Source organism: Amblyomma maculatum, chromosome 6, assembly GCF_055883805.1.
Source record: "Amblyomma maculatum isolate TAMU_Amacu chromosome 6, ASM5588380v1, whole genome shotgun sequence".
Lineage (NCBI taxonomy): Eukaryota > Metazoa > Arthropoda > Arachnida > Ixodida > Ixodidae > Amblyomma > Amblyomma maculatum.
In genome coordinates this window covers 98766293-98786501 of record NC_139349.1, presented here as the reverse complement: position 1 = coordinate 98786501, position 20209 = coordinate 98766293, and the positions used below count along the sequence as shown (strand labels likewise).

General features: G+C 43.2%; 2 protein-coding genes across 7 annotated transcripts in view; both read left to right on the top strand.

The window, feature by feature from the left end:
• The first annotated feature begins 110 nt into the window (after positions 1 to 110).
• On the top strand, positions 111 to 6303 carry Paf-AHalpha (Platelet-activating factor acetylhydrolase alpha). Its single transcript, XM_084607165.1, has 5 exons — positions 111 to 373; positions 612 to 701; positions 817 to 933; positions 2499 to 2621; positions 4232 to 6303. Exons 1-5 carry the CDS (start codon positions 311 to 313, stop codon positions 4517 to 4519), a joined length of 681 nt encoding a protein of 226 aa, XP_084463291.1. The 5' UTR covers positions 111 to 310; the 3' UTR covers positions 4520 to 6303.
• Positions 6304 to 6579: 276 nt separating this feature from the next.
• The window catches only part of LOC146186381 (uncharacterized), a 95489-nt gene continuing 81859 nt past the window's right edge, over positions 6580 to 20209 (top strand). For 2 of the 6 annotated variants that reach the window (XM_084607157.1, XM_084607155.1), the window contains exons 1-2: positions 6723 to 7143; positions 14353 to 14493. In XM_084607157.1, coding sequence (XP_084463283.1) covers positions 7135 to 7143; positions 14353 to 14493 — 150 coding nt within the window. In that variant the 5' untranslated portion in view covers positions 6723 to 7134. Of the gene's footprint in view, positions 6702 to 6722; positions 8144 to 14352; positions 14494 to 20209 lie in introns of those variants that run through there. The other 4 variants (XM_084607158.1, XM_084607156.1, XM_084607159.1 and 1 more) reach the window with 3 other exon arrangements.

The following is a 20209-nucleotide window of genomic DNA, read 5'->3' as shown; positions in this document are numbered from 1 at the left end:
AAAAAAAAATCTTATTTGTTTTTAGCTTATACTTTTATAAACACAAAAAGTAAGCTTAACTCACTAGCGCCACTCCCATTACTAGAATTGCGAAAAAGTGATGCATCAGATATTCTATTCACTTCATGGGCGGTCCCATGCAGCAACATTGAAAAGGTTGTGCATGTAAACACAGCTTTCGTTGTATCCATATCGCTGACGTTGTGGAGTGAGCATACGGTTTCTAACTTGAGCTGTGTGTTGGAATGAACATGCAGAAAAGTCTGTGATTCACATAGCGTTATTTCTGCCCTTAAGAAACCGATCGAACATGAGTTCTGTGGTGCCCACTCCCGGCGAGACGATTGACGGTGACGACCGGTGGTTGTCACTGGTAAGCCATTTGCGTTTGACTGGTTTCTTCACTCTTAGTCATTCAGACTTACTAACAAATAATGGCGTCGTACGAAGATTTTTGCTCTCCACAACTCTTTCACATTGCAATTTGATCGGACTGCTGTAACTTGGTCATTTTTCCAAAGAACGTAGTGGTCGTGCCGATGCCCCGAATGTTGGAGCTTAAATTGCTAAGAGGCCAAGTTCCGTGACCAGTTATTCCCGTTTCTTTGCAGCACAAGCTGTTCTTAGCAGAAGGAACGGAAAAAGAACCGGACGTTGTCTTTCTTGGAGACTACACCGTAGCGTTTCTTCAGCAGTCTGAGGTAATTGCTTCCTTTGCTATTGTTATGGACCATGCTATGGTCCATGAAACCATAACCGACACCGTTGTCAACTGCATATTCACTGAATGAAATTTCGTATTACTTTTCTCTCAAGGTATGGGAAAACTTTTTTGCGCCTCTGCACTGCTTGAACTTTGGCATTCCAGAAGATAAAATTGAAAACGTACTCTGGAGAATTGAAAACGGAGAACTGGACAACGTCAAAGTGAAGGTTTGTAATTACTTACGATCTTACTCTTTTCGGACAATTCAGTTTTCCTCAGGAGTGTGCTGTAGTGGCAATGCATTCCTTGTGCTATTTCTGGCATGGTGCTCAGAACGATCGAGAATTGGAGCGGCATGACATCTTGCAGATTTTACGTGTAGCTCCTCCATGAGCAGTGTCCACAAAAAGGCAAATACAAAAAAATATATTCCTTCTCCAATGTTAAGTGACAAGTGCTCAAACCTTGGTCCCTTTCATATTTGTAGGGACCTGTAGGTAAAGGATGCTGCCTCGAATGGTTAAGCAGCACGTGTTTTATACTTTCGAAAGCAAAGGTAAGAGACCCCTGTGAGCACTTGCCAAGATCATGCAGAACTGAATGCGAGAGCCATCTGACGAAGCACTCCTGATGTCGAGGCTGGTGCACTGTGCCAAGTGCATTGTCAGGTGACGGACTGCGCTGGCCTCGATGTCAGGAGTACTTCGTCAAATGGCACTCGCATGCAGTTTGGCATGATTTTGGCAAGTGCTTACAGGGGTCTCTTACTTTTTCTTTTGAGAGAACCATTCATGGAAGCCACCTTAAAGTGATGCTTACGAGCTTGTATATGTAGCATGCTTTATCTGGCCTTTTAATTGTGCTTTTCTTCACGACATCTGCTCATATTTACTGACTACACTTGTGTTTCTCTGGGTAGCCTTCTTTCTAGTGAATTCCCATGCTTTTCGAACTATTTAACGGTATCACTGATCAGCGCCCTATGACGGAACGAAACGGAAAACTCGTAGAGAATTGCCGCATGCGCACCAATATCAGGCCATAGTGGCCGTCGCCTGCTAAGCTGTTCCAGGAGCGGCGCGCAGCCGCTGACTCTTTCCTTTGATCGCAATACTGTTGGCACACGCCCCCGGTATTCAGGAGAAGCAACATGCCATCCAGCTGTAACCAGTGTACTCAATGTTTCTCGAACGAAACTTTTTTTTTACTATTTTGGCTTTCAATGGAAGATCTTACTTGCAAAATGTTTTTAGGGTAATCATCTTATTATCATCCACCAAAGTGTAGCCATATGGCTATGAAGGAGAGCAATGCAGCTTTCACGGAAATCTTACGGTTAAAGAAAAATTCACCCCGACCAAGGGTTCGAACTTAGGACCACTGCTTTAAGTGGGCATCTGCTCTACCAACTGAGCCAACCGGAACAGTTGGTGATTGGTACGGCAAGAGTGAATCGATTAACAACTCGTGGGAACAATGTTGGACCAATGTTTAGGGGCTCTAAACATCACAGTTTATTGTGCTCGGAGAATAGGAGCTTTGGTAGGCACCAGTTGGCAGATCGCATGGCCAAGCTTTGATTGGTACCGAGATGTGTGATGTCTGTAGACCACATAGTGGTAGGTTGTATCCACAATCCTCCTTTAAGTGCTTAAAAAAGCTAAAGGAAAAGAAGGAGCAACATTCACGTTGGACTGCTATGGAAAAAACCTATAACAACAGCATTACCAAGAGTGGAATATGATAGTGTTCCATTTTAAAAAGATTTAAGCTTCCCATAATTTTTCTCCAGGTTGTAGTTCTCTCTGTGGGATGCAATGACCATACCAGTTCCCCTGAAGCTGTTTCGGAAGGAATTGTGACCTGTGCTACAGCTATTAAATCCCGCCTGCCTGAGGCACAGGTGGTTGTCCTGGTAAGTGCGATTTAAGCACTTTCCTAAATTCTCTCACATTGGCTTGAAAAAGAAATCTTATTATCACAGGTGTTGGAAGACATCACTATACTTTTGTTGCTAGTGGGTCAGTTTTCATGCACTGGAGAAGAGTGATAGAGCAATTTTTTTTTCACTGTGGTGTCATTTGCAGCTGTTGACTAGTTCACTCTAGCACCGATAAATGTGTCACTTGTTATTAGGGCTTGCTTTTTCCTGATGAAGTTTGCCAAAGGTTTGAATCGGTATGCCACAAATTCTTTGTGAACTCGGTTCCAAGTCGTGATATGGACACAGAATAGTGTAGAGTGGATATAAAAAAACCAGCAGAACCCGAAGGGCAGAGGTAACGCTAGGATAAAAAGAGAGAGGGCGCTTGCATATGAGCTGGCCATTAAATATCCTGTCTCTGTATACACAAGGTGCACTCATGTGGTATGTGTGTGTAGGCATAGGCGTCTTTGACTGCGAATGCAGTGATGCGTGTTATGCCTGCTATGTAAGACCCTTTTTTGTTTCGTGCTCTGTTTTTCGCACTGGATAATTCTGTGCCTGTGGCTGTTTTTTGGTCAGATTGTGTTTGCACCAAGTTTGCTGTTTAATTTTGTTCTCGACATAATTTTACACAGCTAGTGCGGAATACATCAGTAGTGTGGCTGGCAGTCAGTGTGACAATCAACCTGTAGTAATCATACACCTAACCAGCACTATTTAGTCCTGTCTGGCAGGTCTTCATCTCTATTATGCCACTGTGATCGAGCAAAGTGCTGCTTTCAAGCTGGGAGGGCTGAGAAGCAGGGAATATTTTATGTAAACATATTAATGTATAATTTTATATGTCAGGTACAAAGTTTTGTTGGTATTGTAGCAAATTGTTATAATCTTATGCTCATGATCAAAATGATCAAAGCCAGTCTCGGTTCTTTCCTTCATCAAACCTAGTACAGAAAATATTCGACGGACATGCTGCTTGTGACATCACACACACAAGGTTGCCCATAAAAATCGTCCCGATTGAGGCCACGAAACTGGATATTGCAAAATTTATTTTCAATGAAACTAAGCGTTGCCCAGGTCCAAATTTTGGCACAGAGAGAATCGAGACACTGCGGAGAACCTACTAGAAAGCAGCACTACAAAGGTGTCTAGTGCGGTGTGCATCTGATGCACATCACATGTGAACTTGCACTGATAGGTTATTTAATTTATTTTGTTATAACCGTGTATAAACTAGAAACTGTATTGGTAATAAACAATTGAAGTTAAAACATGTTGCCTGTTTTGACACTGTTTTGTTTGCTTGTTTTGTCTTGCTGCATGCGCATGGTGCATCTGAAACTGCTTACTGATTTCAGTAAAATGTATGGCTGTAAAACAAAAAGTTGCCCTTCAAAAAAACCTGTGGAGATCCCCATTAATCCGGAGCCGTTCATTACAGCATCTTTTATAGCCCAATTGCAGCTCCAGAATGTTTTGCAGTGACATGCACAAGGTGATTGAGATATAAAGGCCTGTTGTACATCAATTGTATCATATGAAGAAGCGTAGTGCCCGGTTCACATAAGGCATTGACGAGATGGGGGAATGTGCAGAAACTGCTGCCCTGCGGCCAGCACCCCTGCTCACAGCGTGAGCGGCGACAGCACATAAACGAGCAGCTGTCCAAGGCGCTCAAGGGCCAGAACCAGGTGCAACTGGTGGACCTGGACCCCGGGCTTGTGCGGTTGGACGGCAGCATCAGCCACCACGACATGTTTGACTTCCTGCACCTGAGTCGGCAGGGCTACACTTCCACCTTTGAGCCGCTGGCTGACTTGCTGGCCCAGCTCCTGAGAGAGGCCGCAGGGGCTGGGGGCGACGCCCCTATCACCGGACCATAGGGGGCACGGTGCAGAGAGGGGGAAGTGACACTGGCTGTTTTAGGCAACACACACCACCTGCAACCACCTTTGCATTGCCTGTTGTAGCTGCCCAATCTTGTTATTTTTTTTTTTTGCTCCTTGCTTTTTTTGATGTTTTGCTCTCCGTCTCTTCACAGTGCACTGCCAGCTTATGTCTTGTACGCATGATTCCACCTGATAGCGTAGTTTATTGCAAGGCTTATAAGTGACTGTGACTAGCACCACGTTGGCCGGACCTCAAGTGACAGATTTGGTCAATGCTGGTCTGTCAGTGTGCATGACTGAATGATGCATAGGAAATGGCGCTACTGAGACCCTGTCCAAAGGCAATGGAGGCTTGAGCTTATAAGGACATGCCTTGTATGTAAGCTTTTGGAGAGAGTGTACTCCTTCATTCACAAAAGTATAATCTTGCTGTTGTGTGGCACTTTGGATGCTGGAGGAGTGTGCAGCGAACCCTTAGCATTCTTCTGTAATCGCGTATAATGTAGGGTCTCGCTTCCTTCTCGTTTTTATTTACATGCATAGTGCTCTGTTCAATTTCTGGAGCACATCATTTTTTTGTTTTAATTTGCCCTTCTTGACAACTCCAACTGTTCTGATCACAGTGAGGCTTGTAAGGTGTCAACAATCAATATAGAATTGATAGGCGTTTGTGGTTAAGTGTGCTGTCCCTCATCACCACCCATGATTTCTTGTGTAAGTCTTGATCACAAGACACATTGGGACATTGTTTCCAGTGGAGGCTCTTTAGTGAGCATAACACTGCCCAAATGTGTTTTATCATGCTTGTGTGAAATTGCTCTGGAAGCTCAGTTTGAAGCTTTTTGGTAATGCTAGCCTCTGGGGTTTAGTTTTGGAAATTGAATTCAAACAAGAACTTCCTTTATTTTGAGGACAGAGGAACGGTAGGCTGTTATATTAATCGATACACTTTTTCTTATCTGCTCCAAGGTGTTTTGACCAGTGCTTGCTGGAAAGAAAAACGCCCACCGCAGCAATGCGACAAGTGATAGTTGTCAAGGTTTGAGCTGTGTATTTGTAGCATTTCTTATGGGTGCTTCTTAAGTTATTGTCAGTAGTGACATGCCTTTCTTTTTTGCATGTATGTTTTTAGGCTTGGACTTCAAGTCTTCATTTTGCTCTGTTTTTTTCTATGGGTCAACTCAGGTTGTAAATAGGTGAATAACTGTGGTTGCCTGAGGACACAGTTTCGCCTCTAGATTGTACAGTGCTTCACGCATGTAACCTGCTGACTGAGTTGCTGTATGTTGTTCCCAAACTGAATCCTCCTGTGTTGTCCTCTTGTGTTAGTTTTGAAAGAATTTGTGTGCATCCACAGGTAGATGCAATTCGACTTTGTTTAAAGATGCATATGCGAATACATGAGTTGTACTTTTTTCTTAAGTGTGCTACCCTGAAGTGTTTGCGCATTACAGTTTGGGGGGTTGTATGTATGCAAGCCCAGTTTATGTGATGTGTTTTCTGCTGTATGTTCTGAACTGTGAACGGTCATGGTGCTGAATGTGAGCAGAACAAATATTTTTGTGTTGTTTTTTTGCACCTAGCAGTCCTGAGTTGCCACTTTTTGGGTTTTACTGACGTGACGCTTGCTGGGAAAGCCAGGTTTTAATGGTCGTGCATTTCGGTTGGAGGCTGGAATTGAGAATGACGTGAATTTAAATACCATGCGACCAGTGTGACAGCAGTGCCTTCGCCGTCGTACTTGCAATGAACCGTAATAAACGCCTCAAAACACCTGCCATGCAGTGTGCTGCCGTCTCTGTCGTAATTTATGCATGTATTTCGCTGCGAAATACCAGCGAGAAGACTTAGCAAATACAAACGGCGAAACCTCGAAGTACAAAAGGAGCGAAATTTCCCGTTTTCCTCGGGCTATTTTGTCTCCAATTTTAGCGGCGCGTTGAGACTGCAAGAACAGAACTCATTTTGTGAAATCTGTCTTCGCCAAACAAGCAACGAAAGTTGCGCGGATGCGGTGAAAACGAAACTGACACACCCACCTGCTTCGCAGTTCTCGCGAGATCACGTGAGACTTGGAAGTTCATAACGCGAGGAGGGTGAACTCCATTGTAATTTGGGATGCTTCGCGCTCTTTGGAGATAAGAAAAGACGAAGTACAGTGTCTGAAACATTGCCGGTAAGTGTTTTCAACACTAATGTGGCTCGCTGCAACGTCTTTGCGCAGTCAAATCTGTCCAGTACCGCTGCGCCGGTCGGACTGTTCCATTTGTCGTGGCGTTCCTCCACCCTCCGTTACCTACCGTGCCTGTGGTACGGTCCTTTATGTTTCCCTGCTTATTTCCTGCGGGCCGCGCGTCGCTTACCCATTCTGTCGTGGGGGTGGCCACATCGTTTTGGCACTTCGGTTTGGACAGTGCGGCCGATTGAAGGCTTTCCGCCAGACGCTGGTGACGAGATCGGAGAAGGCATTTGGACACTACGTCTTGCACAATGACGCCCGACGCCATTTCTTGCGGTGGCGTTTTTCACTGGTTATATTCAGGTTTCGTGCGGCGTTCAAAAGCGACGAAGCTATTGTGCCGCTGCTACCGCGGACTGTGGCAGCGCTTATGAATCAGGTCTTTGCTTTGATAATTTACTGATCATTCTAGTGCCCTGAATATTGTTTAAGGTTATCGTTCGCCCGCCTATTCATTCCGATGTTCAGCGCGAATGTTCCGTTTGAGCCCTTTAAACTCGGATTATCGAAGCCTTATTGCCAAAAGAGGCGACGACTGCGTCAGTTCGCCGCCAGTATCACTATCGAGACAGGAGATTGAGTATCGAAGGGCGTCTTTGGGTTCCACAGTCGCTATGATTCTGCTGTAAAATGCTGTTCCACTATGTCGACCGTTTTTCGCGAATTTCGCGATAGTGTCTGTCTTGTTTGGTTCGAAGCTGTATAAGCCACCTGCTTCGTAAATTAGTTGGAAGTCTGCGCCTTGTTTGTGCCTTTAGAACCAACTAGCCCATCAGAGCGTCTTGCTAAACTATCGTCAAGTAAATTTTCTATTGCTGCATGCCGCACACGTTCAGTGTTATGATTGGTGACACTTGAATGGGGCAAATGCAATAGTGCCAAGTAAATAACCAGACAAAGTAGAAAAGCGTGCAGAACGACAGCTGTGACGTAAAACTTCAAGCAGAGCAAGGTTGTATTGTTCGTTTTGTTTAATACGGAGGTGACAGTGTTTTTAATGTCAAATTGTCTCTTACTTCATGCCTCTCAAAAAATGTGCGCAGTTGTCAGCAAAGTATTTTTTAGACTAAACAGAAACGAAACGTGCAGAAAAGTATGGTGGTAGTAATTCTGAGCAGAAAAGTTTCACGCTGGGTTGCCTTTAATGCAGAACTAATATGGGGATTAGGAATTTCATATTGTGCTACTTTGCATTATAATTGTTCATGTGTGCTGTATCTGTACAAAAGGCAAAAAAAAAAAAAAACGAAAAAAAAAAACGAAATTGGTACTACTATTGGTTTGCAGATTTTCTGGATAATTGTACTCCTAGAACTCTTGTCTATTTTCTTCTTGCAAACCAAGTGTGACCAAAGGAAGACTAGGAATACATCCTTAAAGTAAGTTTTGTGTTCAGATCCTGTGTAAGGCACAGCTATGAGTAATCAATACTCTTTGGGGCATGTTAATTACTATTCAATTAGCTCATTTTAATCCCTGCTTTTGTCACCTCAGAAAAAGACTAAATTCTAGCATCTGCTAGAGTAGTGACACTGTCATTGCATCTACACAACTGTGTAACCTGGCTTTGAAAAGGTGTACTTAGTGCTGAAAAGCAGCCAGCTCTGGCTTGCAAGCAGGAACTGAATATGTGGCATGCTAGACAGAAGGACTGCCTTTTTTATGTTTATAAGGACATACAAGCACATTATTTAACCCTGGAATGTGTCCTAGCTTAAGGTACAAAGGCCACTGCAGGCAGTAAAGTGGCCAACTTTTTAATTAAACAAGTCAACTGATATATTATCGTTTAATAAAAGTTTGTGTTCATACATCTTTCAAGTATTGCTCGTTACTCTGAAGTTCGACATCATCAACATGGTGTTTGTTACATGTGAGAAGTTACTGTTCATTGAAGTCTACACTGCAGTTCTACACTGCAGCTGAAGTAGTCAGGACAATGTTGAGAGTGGCAGTGGTGTACAGCAATCAGACGTTCCACTAAAACAAAGTAAAGAAAGCACAGAAGAAATGGAAAGGGGAAAATGCAGATTTGCTGAATGACGGTGGTGGTAGTGTGTTTGAAAAACTGGCCACCGTGTATATGCAATGCCTTAAAACTTCCAAGAGTACTGGAATATAGTACAAATGCTAACATTACCTTAATCCATAAGAAGATGTCAAGAGCTCTAAAAATTTACTTTCCGTTTTACTAAGGTGATTGCTCATAGGATCAGGACAACCTCAAGGCTTCTGTCAACCAAAGAACCAAGAAGGCTTTTGTGAAAGCTTCTTGACAAATCATATCCACACAATCAACCCAGGTGATAGAAAAATGCTCAGGATATAACCAACCCCTGCTCATGGCATTCATAGATATGAGGAAGCAGTTGACGTGAGTCGAAGCCTCGGCAGCCATGCAGGCATTGTGGAATGGGGTCATAGATGAGCCATACATGAAAATATACTTGGAGGTACACCTATAATGGCTGCACAGCAGCGATAGTCATCTGTATGGAAAGTAGTAAAATCCCTTTAATGAAGATAAGACAATCACAAGAAGACCATCTCACCAGAACTCTTCATTGCTTGCTTAGAGGAAATATTCAGAGGCCTGGATTGGGAACTGTTAGGGATAAGTGATAATGACGAATACCTCAGTAACCTGCAATTCACTGATGACATTGCCTTGCAAAGTGACTCGGGGGTGAACTTTGGATGATTAATGACCTAGACATTCAGTGAAATGGAAGACTAGGCTAGTTGATTTGCCATAGTTGAAAATCAGCGCACAAGAGAAAAAAAAAAAGAAAGCAGATGGTAGAAGGGAACAGTGCTTGTCCCCTTCTTCCTGTCTGTTTTCTCCTGGTGCTCTGCTTTTTAATTGTGAACTAGATATGCAAAGCAGAGCGGAAGGCCTAAAGGCGTAAAAATGAATGTGCTGACAACTATAATAATGTTCAATAGCTTCACGTTAGCAGTTTAGATTAGGCAGTGAAGAACTGGAAGCGTCAAGGGAATACATCTACTTAAGACAAGTAGTGACTGCAGGAATGTACCACGAAAGTGAAATGACCAGAAGAATCCGATTAGGCTGGAATGCTTTTTGCAAGTACTGTGAAATCAGTACTCTCAGCTTACTATTATCGCTCAAGAGGAAAGTATAAAACAGCTGTATCTTACTTGTACTCGCCTATGCAGCAGAAATGTGAAGGCTAGTGAAAAGGGTCCAGCTTAATTCGAGAACTGCGCAGAGAGCTATCGAACATAAAATGTTAGGTGTGACGTTAACAGACGGGAAGGGAACAGAGTGGGTCAGAGAATGCGAGTTACTGACATTCTTGTCAAAATGAAGAAATGGCATGGGCAGGTTATGTAATGGTAAGCAAGATAACCGGTGGTCCTAAGGGTGACAGACTGAATTCCAAAGGAAAACAAACATAGCAAGGGCTGGCAGTTAGGTGGGTGGTTGGGATTAAGAAGTTTGCAGGAATATTGTGGATGCAGTTTGCACAGGACTGGTTTAATTGGGGGGACATGGAAGGTCTTTGCCTGGAAGGTATTGTGCCTTTGCGCTACAGGTGTAGTCACGCTGGTGATGGTGATGGCTGTTCACAAGGGCTCACGGGAATAATTTTACACAGTTTATTTACCTTCACAACGCAATGAAGGGAAAAGGTAGCAAAGGTATTTTCAGATTACCTTCCTTCTTTCTTTAGATGGCTATTGAGCACTATCTGTTACAACACTGCTAATTTCAAGGCCATGAACAGCAAGCGCACACAGGATTGTAATAATTTAATGCATGCATGTTTCTTACATCCTCATTTCCTTAATGCTGGTGAGGTTTTGAGATGTTGCAACTAGCCCAGATTGAAGTTGTTGCACAGTACACTCAGACACTTAAAAAAAGCAGTGCCTGTTCCATTAAAACACTTTTTCTAGGAACACAGAGGCTACTTTCATTAGAGACGCAGGGTTTTTCTAGGACCGAGAATTGAATCGCTGGCATCATCACCTGTTTTCACAAGCGAACAGCAGCAACATCTCATCACGACAGGCCCCGCCATGGTGATGCAGTGGTTAGCATGCTCTGCTGGTGTGCTCAAAGATGTGGGATCGAATCCCGCCCATGACAACCACTTTCCGATGGAGGCAGAAAGCAAGGCACCCGTGTGCCATGCAATGTCAGTGCATGTTAACAAACCCCAAATGGTCGAAATTTCTGCAGCCCTCCTCTGCGGCGTCTCAGCCTAAGTCACTTCAGGACGTTAAACCCATAAACCAAACCATCAAGACAGATTTTTTTTCTCATGAATCTCCAAGGCTAGGTTATGCCGCCATTTACTTCTGAATGATAATCGCACGCATTTTCAATCTTGACTATGTGACCTTGAATTGAGTGGCAGGAAAATTTTTAGTCCCGTTTTTTCGGCAATAAGTGCCTCATTCGCTGCTAAACAAACATTGGCATAGCCAGAAAGATCACAGAACTGATTTCTGACTGAGAACAAAAATTGGACAGCACAGGTCTCAGTATCTTCTTAAGAAACCATGCTTGTGCAAGAAGTTGAAGTTTATTGAAAATTAGACAAAAATACAATTCTCGAGGTGAGGCCATTAGACTATGCACTCAACATCATACATTCATACAGTCACAGTATTGCCATAATACATATTACAGCGCGGTCTTGCAGGAAGGCTGCAAGATTGTTCACTTAGTGATAAAGATGTGTATGAAAAGTGCAATTTACCACAAATTTCCTTCAGTGCATTAATTAAAGTTATCAAGCATTGTAGTCTGTTTTTCTTCTGTTAGCACCATTGTAACATGGAGAGGCTGTTCATGAGTAAGCCAATGGTGCATATTTGTATTCAGGAGTTTGGAGAAAATAGAGGACCGCGTGTAAAGGAAAGAATGGTTAAGATATTGCTGTACACGGCTGCAGTGATTCTCAGTAGCAATTGACAGACTGATTAGTTTACTGTCTTGTTTACTGGGCTTTACATGCCATATCAACAGTGTGGACATAGAGACACATAGCTGAGGGTCATGGGGTTCTGTAACATGCGCTGAGGTAAAAATAAAGTGAAAAAGAAATCAAATTGATTTTTTATTTGTTTTTATTACACTATTTCCGTGAAACATGTAGCCTTGTCATTTCCGTACCGTACAGGAGGGCTGATGCCAAATTTTCATTGTGTTAAAAGCGTTAAGAACACAAGTTCTTTTGTATCAACAGGCCAGCATATTCATTCTAATCACTGGGAGACCATGTATTACCACCATTTAAGGTAAAGTGAATTACAGGTGTCATCATTACTGGATGATTTCACAAATGAAATGCATATGTCAACACTGGTTTTTCGGGCATGGATCACAGAGGCAACACTACATCATCATTCTCTTCGAAATAGCAAAAACCTGTCTTCTTCGATACGGAAATTAAATTTTTGAATTGACTGGCAGGAAGATTTTTGTGTTCAGTTTCCTCAATGGTAAATGCATCTTAGCATATGCATCTGCCATCTAGAGTCCGCATCAAGCATATTTAATCACTGCATTGGAACCTTTTCAAAGTTGTGCTGTCCAATTAATTCTTCATACTGGTATGACACCAGTGTTTGAGCTTTGAAAGCGAGACCCGGATTGCTACAAATAGACAAGAAGCAAATGGTGTTCCGGTTTAGAAATGCATCCCGTCTCATGAAACCTTTGTGGCAAGAAGAGAAACTGTCGCATTATATTATATTAGTTTCAAAGGTCTTCTTTGTATCAGGAGCTTTTGTGGGCATTCTTAAATAGTACACAAAAAAAAAAAAAAAAAGAAAGAAACAGATTCAAATACTGGATATATATTGCTGCTGTTATCTCACTAGATGAGCTCCCGAGAATGTCAAGTAGCAGCATTCAAAATAACACCTTTGTTGCCAAGCCTTTTCACCTGTGCATTTACCGCATCTCTTGCTGTTGCAAAGTTATGTGTCTACGATCACAATGTTGGCGCATGGAAAAGAATGCAAAGGTGGTTGATATTTATCTGGAGTCTACCACTGCCATCTCTCATAGAGCCCTCCCTAATGGCGACCCCCTATAGCCCGAGTCGCTTTGGGGCTTTACACCCTATAAACCAAGCCAAATCGTAGCCTTTGTGCAGGTCTTTAAACCCTACATGCCACACCAATCGCTTCCCTGCACTTGCGTGGTGATGAATTTTGGTGAATGCTACAACACACTAATATTCATTATGTTGACTGCATGTTTCTTAGATGTGCAGAAGTTAAACGGCAAACTTTCAGTAATTATTTCAAAACATATATGCTTGTAGTGCCGTTGGGTTTGCCGGGTTGGTATGTATTTAGTGTGCTTTTGCATAGAGTCCAAAGTTAGAGCATCTTGATTGCGACAATCTCAGGGAAACGGGCAAGGTGCCAGTGTATGGTGCAATGTCGGTTCACGGTGGTCCAAATTTTTGAGGCCCTCCGCCACAGCGTCCCTCATAGCCTGAGTCTTGTTAGGACGCTAAGCTTTGCAAACAAAAACAGGAATTAGTGATTAGTTTCAATTGGCAGTTTGAACTATTAAAGAGGCCCACTAAGGAGGAATTTCACTTTCATTCGTGGGCTCAAATATTAATTGAGCTGCTTTACCAACCGACCCTCCCCTCATGATGCACCATTGCTTCAAGTCTATCGGCCATGGATATGTTGCAACAAATGGTACCATTAATAAGTAATAACTAATAAATAATAACTGGTAGCTGTTAATAACTCTGCCATTGGTTTGTCGTCTTGGGTAACAGGAAAGGGTGCACTCATCAGCATATCTTAAGGGAAAAAAAAAAGGACGTACAAAACATGACGACTTTACGTTGGGAATTTTGTGTATGCTTCTTTAAACCTTCCCCTGTACCTTCCAAATTGCTGACAAAAAGGAGACAGCTTCAGAGACAGATGGCTAGCTTTATTGCAAGGTTTCCTGAAACCTATGAATTAAGTTTCAGTCAAGACATTTTGCATGATAGCGATAAAAAGTCTATTTTTGCTTGACTCAAAAAATTTAACATTTTTATTTTGTCATCACTAACATCTGAAGAGAAGGAAGGGTTCTAGCTCATGCTTTGGCTATGAGAGCTTGTTGGCATTTAATTCGCAAAAACAGTTGCGTCTTACCTGTACTCACCTATGGGGCTAAAACGCGGAGGTTAACGAAAAGGGTTCTACTTAAGTTGAGGACAACACAGTGGTCAATGGAATGAAAAATGGTAGGTGTAACATTAAGAGATAGGAAGTGCATAGAGTGGGCCAGAGAAATAACTCGAGTTAATGACATTCTAGCAGGGATCAAGAAGAACAAATGGGCTTGGGCAGGGCATGTAGTGCGAAGAGAGGATAACCGATCATTGTTAAGGGTAACAAATTGGATTCCAAGGGAAGCAAAGCATATCAGGCGGTGGCAGAAACTTAGGTGGTCGGATGAGGTTAAGAAGTTCGCAGGGGTCAAGTGGATGCAGCTAGTATAGGACAGGGTTATTTCGAGGAATATGGGAAAGTCTTTCGCCCTGTGGGTGTAGTTTGGCTTGTGATGATGGTGATGATCTTCTGGCAGGGGTGGCCACCAGACATGGGTGAGGCATCTCTGGGCGCCAAGGCACCGGACCTGGTCTCCGAGAGCAGTGCGTCCAGTTCCAGAGGGCCCCCTGCTGAAGTTGTCTGGCCTCCTCATGCTTATGCCGATGTTGGCATGGCTGTGAGTGTTGTTATCTCTTCTGGGAAAGATAACATTTGTGTGTGTGTGTTTAGTTTGATGCACACTTATTAGTGATACAGGCTATTGTACGTTGGCATCACTTGGGCACTAGTAGAAACATGAGATAACAGAAGTTGCAACTGCTTTGAAAAAGCCGAATTTGGCCATCAGCGATACTCATATAATTGCAAGGTGTACCACAAGGGCTTCGCCAGGCAAACATTTTGCCTTGCTTACAATCGTCATTAAAACTTGGGGATCATTATGAACAGTGTTGCCCTCATCAGCATGGCTTTCGAAAAGATTTGTCTATGACAACGCAATTAATAGAAATGATCCATGACCTAGCCATTACAATCGATAAAGAGGGGGCAAACAGATGTGATATTCTTTAATTTATCACCGGCTTTTTGTCGGGCATCTTATTCTAAACTGAACTATACGGTAGTTAACTATCTTGGTAATAGGACAATCACCAACTGGTTGAAAGCTTACCTAAATGGTCAATGTCAGTTTGTCTACTTTGAAAACAGCCAGTCAGATTTAACAGAAGTGTTATCTGGAGTGCCACAGGGCACGGTACTTGCCCCAATTCTTTTCCTTCTCTACGTTAATAACCTGAGTAAGAATATCTATCCAACAGTACGCATGTTCGCGGACGACTGCATTATCTACAAGGAAATTAATAGCTCTGGCAACCAAATAGCCCTGAAAAACTCGCTGCAGTACGCTTCGAGATGGTGTGAAAACTGGCAGATAGCCCTCAACTTGGAAAAAACGCTGTCTGCACGAAGGTCACTAGAAAGAAACGTCCACTAAATTTCACTTATGATGTCCCGCAGAAGACCAAGGTAGCGCAGTTAAAGTACCTTGGTGTGATTCCTGCTCTGGATTTATGATGGGACGAGCACGTGGCACAGATTAGCATTCTGTTCCTTACACGATAAGGCGCTCCCTTCGACTTACTTCCCTAGAAACAAAACTTCTGTCTTACACTTCACCTTTCTGTTCTGCGATATATTATAATAAGCTGGCAACCCCACACCAAGCAATACATTGACAGGTTCGAGAGTATTCTGCAAAAAGCTGTCAGATTTATTTTCGACAAACACAGTCGTCATGAATCACTCACACTGCTTCTGCAAAAAGCCGGTCTCCCTACAATCCACACACGGGCAAAATTGTTGCGGCTTAAGTTTCTTTTCCTCCTTTTGAACGATGATACAAAGCTTGCTAAGACTAGATATCTACTTGAGCCTAATACATTTCACAAGAACGAAATATGCAAAACATAAATCTGAATACAGATACAATAGTGATACATTCAAATTCTCTTGTGCTGTGCGATGTTAATGCGCATTAAAGAACCCCAAGTGGTCGAAATTTCCGGAGCCCTCCACTACGGCGTCTCTCATAGCCTTAGTCGCTTTGGGATCTTAAACCCTGCAAATCAAACCAACCATTCAAATTCTCATTTTTCCCATATGTGATATATGCCTTCTGAAGTCATAAACCTGGTGTGTCCCAAAAAATTTGTGTCGCAGTTGACAACCTATTTACAAAAATTCTGACAATGTCACCACGTGCGATTTAACATATTCGTTGTCATAAGAGCAGAAAAAATAGCTTCTCTGCTGTTTTTTCTTTCTATTTTTTTGTACTTTTTTTTACGCATGTGAACCCAATCCTGCTACAGCCTTGATGCGAGGCCAAAGGTATATATTAATAAATAAACAATCTGCCCTGATTACAATGCTTCAGCATAGCCAGCTGCAGTGGCTAGCAGTGAGCTTTACCTTTATATAAATAGGACAAAAAATACTGTTGATCAGTTTTCAATTAGAAGGAATTAAAAGTATCGGACATTTTTTTTTCTTCATGCACGAGAAAATAATGCTTGCCCTATAGGAAGATATAGAAAGCAGTTAGACATGAAATGGGCATAATGAACAGTAAACCGACACAAATTATTTTGCCACATTCTTACACAATGTGTAAACTTACTTGCGCAGTTACCAGATGAGTGTTGTCACAGCGGTGTATCTTTTCCTTTTGTGTTTAGTGAGGTCATCTCTGTTTGGCTTCAGAGTTGTGCACCACCGTTGATCTAGTTCTCGGGAAATTTAAGAAAGGAAGGCACTTGTTTGTGGGCGGTCTCACCTGAGCAATGTGGTAACTTCTGCAGCAACAGGTACAAGCAGGGTTTCTCTGGGACATTTAATTTAGCCATCATGGTACTAATGCCTGTGGATAAGCCTTGAGCTTAGCCTTTAAAACCTGTCGTTTAGAACATTCTGGACCAAATTTCACGTGCTAATCCAGATTCCTCGCCCCTTGCTTTTTTGAGGTGAAGTTGACCTACGGTCATTATAGGTTTCACGCAGGAGTGCTCTGCTTTGATAAGCTTTTACTCGGCTCAAATAAATTTTACAAGGTACATTTTTGATACCATGTCAGCAACTGTAGCTGACTGCACCCTTTCATTCACCTTAGTGGCTTCATTTCACTCGTGCCATTTCAGAACTGAACATGAAAAACATCCTTGGAGACATGTGCATCTGACCTCTTGTGAAAATGCAGACATTATTCATAAAATAGGTTTGGAAAACAGAAGTATATCAGCCTAGTGCATGACGGAGACCTTAAATGTTTCATTAAAGTGTGTGGGTTGCATGCTAAATGACGTGCTGGATGTAGCAAAAGTTTCTATAAAGGGGGTCCAAGTGTCTCAAGGCTGAGGAAAGCTTAACTGCCTAGTTACTTTATAGGCATTTTTTCGAATTATTGAGGCCTGTGGAGCTATTGCTTTTTGTGTAGGCTTATTACAATGGTTGAAGTAAGGTTATGCTTGTTTGAGCCCAACACGAAAGAGCAGTCAAAGAAAGAGATCTGCATTCTTCTCGACAAAAGAAATTCCCATTGCTTCTTTGAGCCATCTGAACACGGCAAACTCACAGACTGATGAGGTCAGGTGAATAATTTTAATGTGGAAGAGAGTTAAATTTCGACGGACTGTTCAGGGTCTGGCATTGTCAAGCTATAGCAAGACACCTGTAGTGAAAATTCCTTGTTCTTGACATCCCGATATCAGGGCGAAGATGATTTTTTAGCCTATCTGCATACGGTGCACATGTCACTGTCAGTCCCTTAGAGTTTCTTACACTAACTAGAGGGAAAGCTGAGGGCGCTGCACTTAAGTCACCATGGGTGCGCTAAGAATCATGGACCGGTGCCCTACTTGATGCGGAACAATCGGTTTTTCTCGTGTGCATTGAGTGACGTTACTATGATGTGTTTTTTTTCATCATCATCATCATATCGAGGTGCGTACATAGACCGCAAAAGCCATAGTAGCGAAGGCGCAAAATTAGACATCGCCAATAAAAGGTTTCTGTTTGCCGAAATGCCATAAAAGCTTTCTTAAGTGATTGCACAACCATAAATATTTCCAAAACGTTTTTGTCCTTTCAAAGTGTGCCTATTAAGTTCAAAATATTGGTATTTGTTCTGCTCAAAACTAAGCCAACAGGAGAAAGAGCCATCGCATATATTGGATTAATCTCACACTGATATGCTGTTTCTCTCTCTTTCTGCAAGTTATAGTCACAATATTGAATGTTAGGACGTTATTTAAGGTAGAACAATGTTTGTCTTTGCATTAGTTTTGTTCAAAAGTTGTAGGTCTGCACTCAGTAGTTCTCCGGCCCATGATGCTTTGTGCGCCCATGGTGGCTGAAGTGGTCGTCTGGTAACTCCATGTAAACTCCCATAGATGGCAGCACAGCTTTCCCTCTAAGTAAGAGTAAGAAACTCAATGGTCAGTCCCTTCTCTGTGTGCTATTCCATAACTACTTCATTTGCGTCCCAGAAAAAAATAAGAATGTCTCCTCCACCACGGCGATGTTTTTATATGCCACAACTCGTGCTCGGCATTCCTCCACAAAAGCTACACCACTTTAAAACTTTCTAGTGCACTTGTACACTGGCTTCAGAGATACACGCTGGTCACCGTGCCATGTTTTTACACTCCGATGAACATATCACAAATTTCTAATCTAGCTTTGTGTGTGTTGCCAGCAAGGCAGACATCTTTGCACTGACGTTGGTTCCTTCTTCTGCGTTTCAGCAATATACACCGTGCCCTTTATTGGCCATTCTTTTATCCACGAAGATGGCTCGCGTCAAGTACTGAATAAGTCATACAATGGTTCAGAATTTTAGTACACTTTTAGTGTTTTCATTTGAATCACCCTCACGCTTTCCTGTTTCGCAAAGTAAAGCCACAAACTCCTCAGAAAATATCAAGGAGAACTGTCAAACGGAGTATAGTGCCATTTTTGCATGGCAGGGTCCCAGCATTGACCTTTGCCACCTAATTCGGCACCAGGGACTGTCATCTGTCTCAGGACCTCAACACACGCTTGAAAGGCACACATATTTGAGCCTGTGAAGATGTCGCAGCTGATGTAGGCAGTGGTTTCATGCGCAGCCGTATTTATTTTAAATTTAGGACACACAAGGACACACTAAGCTGTAGGGCAGATGTAAAAAAAGTGCATTCGCCCTTGAAGAGATTGTGTTAAATAGCTGGCAAGTTTCATTCCTAGTTTTTCTTGAGGTCGAGGCCGACCAACGACCGCTTGTATGTTGTAACCTCCAAAAACGCCTCCTTTCGACGCGTGGCCTTCGAGGAGGTCATTTACTATTATTACCGTAGCAGAACAGCACAAAATGTAGGCGAAAAACAGAAAGCAGCGCAAACACAACCACTGCTTGTATTAGTGCTGTGTTTTATGCTATTTTGCTGTCAATAATGAACTTGGCCAGATTAATGCACTTTTTGAAGGTGTGGGTGGTTATACGCGAGGGGGACGGTATTCCGCCCCGTCGCCACTCCGCGGGTGCAGCGTTCTCTCTAGCAACCCGTGGAGAAGAACAAAGGGACAACGACGAGGGTAACACATAGTTAATACTCGAATGCTATTTATTGCACTTGCAAATAACACAGAGCATGCCGGCTAGCTATACATCAACAAGGTTTTCCTTGGAAGGGGAAGGCTACGTAAGAAGGACGTTTGACTCACCGGCTGGGGAATTGGGGTGCGACTTCGGCGGCGGACATTTGCACGCGCCATGAATATGGTGGCCGGGATCTCCCATGCACGCCGCATTCTTCAGACAAAGCCATACCACGGCGTTTGCAGCGGGAGGCGGCGAGAGCATGCGGTATTTACCGGTCGCTTCGCTGTTGGCAACTAGAAGACGGGCGGTTGTACACGACGGATCCTCCCGTGTGCACTGCGCACTCTGTGCCCGCTATCCCTTTGCATTTGCCGGGAGAGGCGGCGGGAGACGACCGCTCGCGTTGCCGGCTGGATCCAGAAGCTCTCTCCTCATCTCGTGAGAACTCGCGTAGACGTCTTGGTGGCGCATCCATCGTTGATTCTCCTCCCAAGGGGAGGTATTTACCTCCTCTCCCAGCCGGCGCTGCCACGACGCTCGCTGGAGTGGTGGTGACCGGTGGCGGCGAAGGGGGAGGAAGCTGGTTTTCCACAAAGGCTATCCAAATGAGCCAAGTGGGCTAGGAAGCAAGGGCTGCTGTAAACATGCGGTATGTAGAAATGCAACGGATGTGGACTTGGCAATCTGGGCTGTGTCTGGGGGGAGGCAGGTTACAGCTTTCGCATTGTTGTGGAAGGCATAAATATGTATGGAA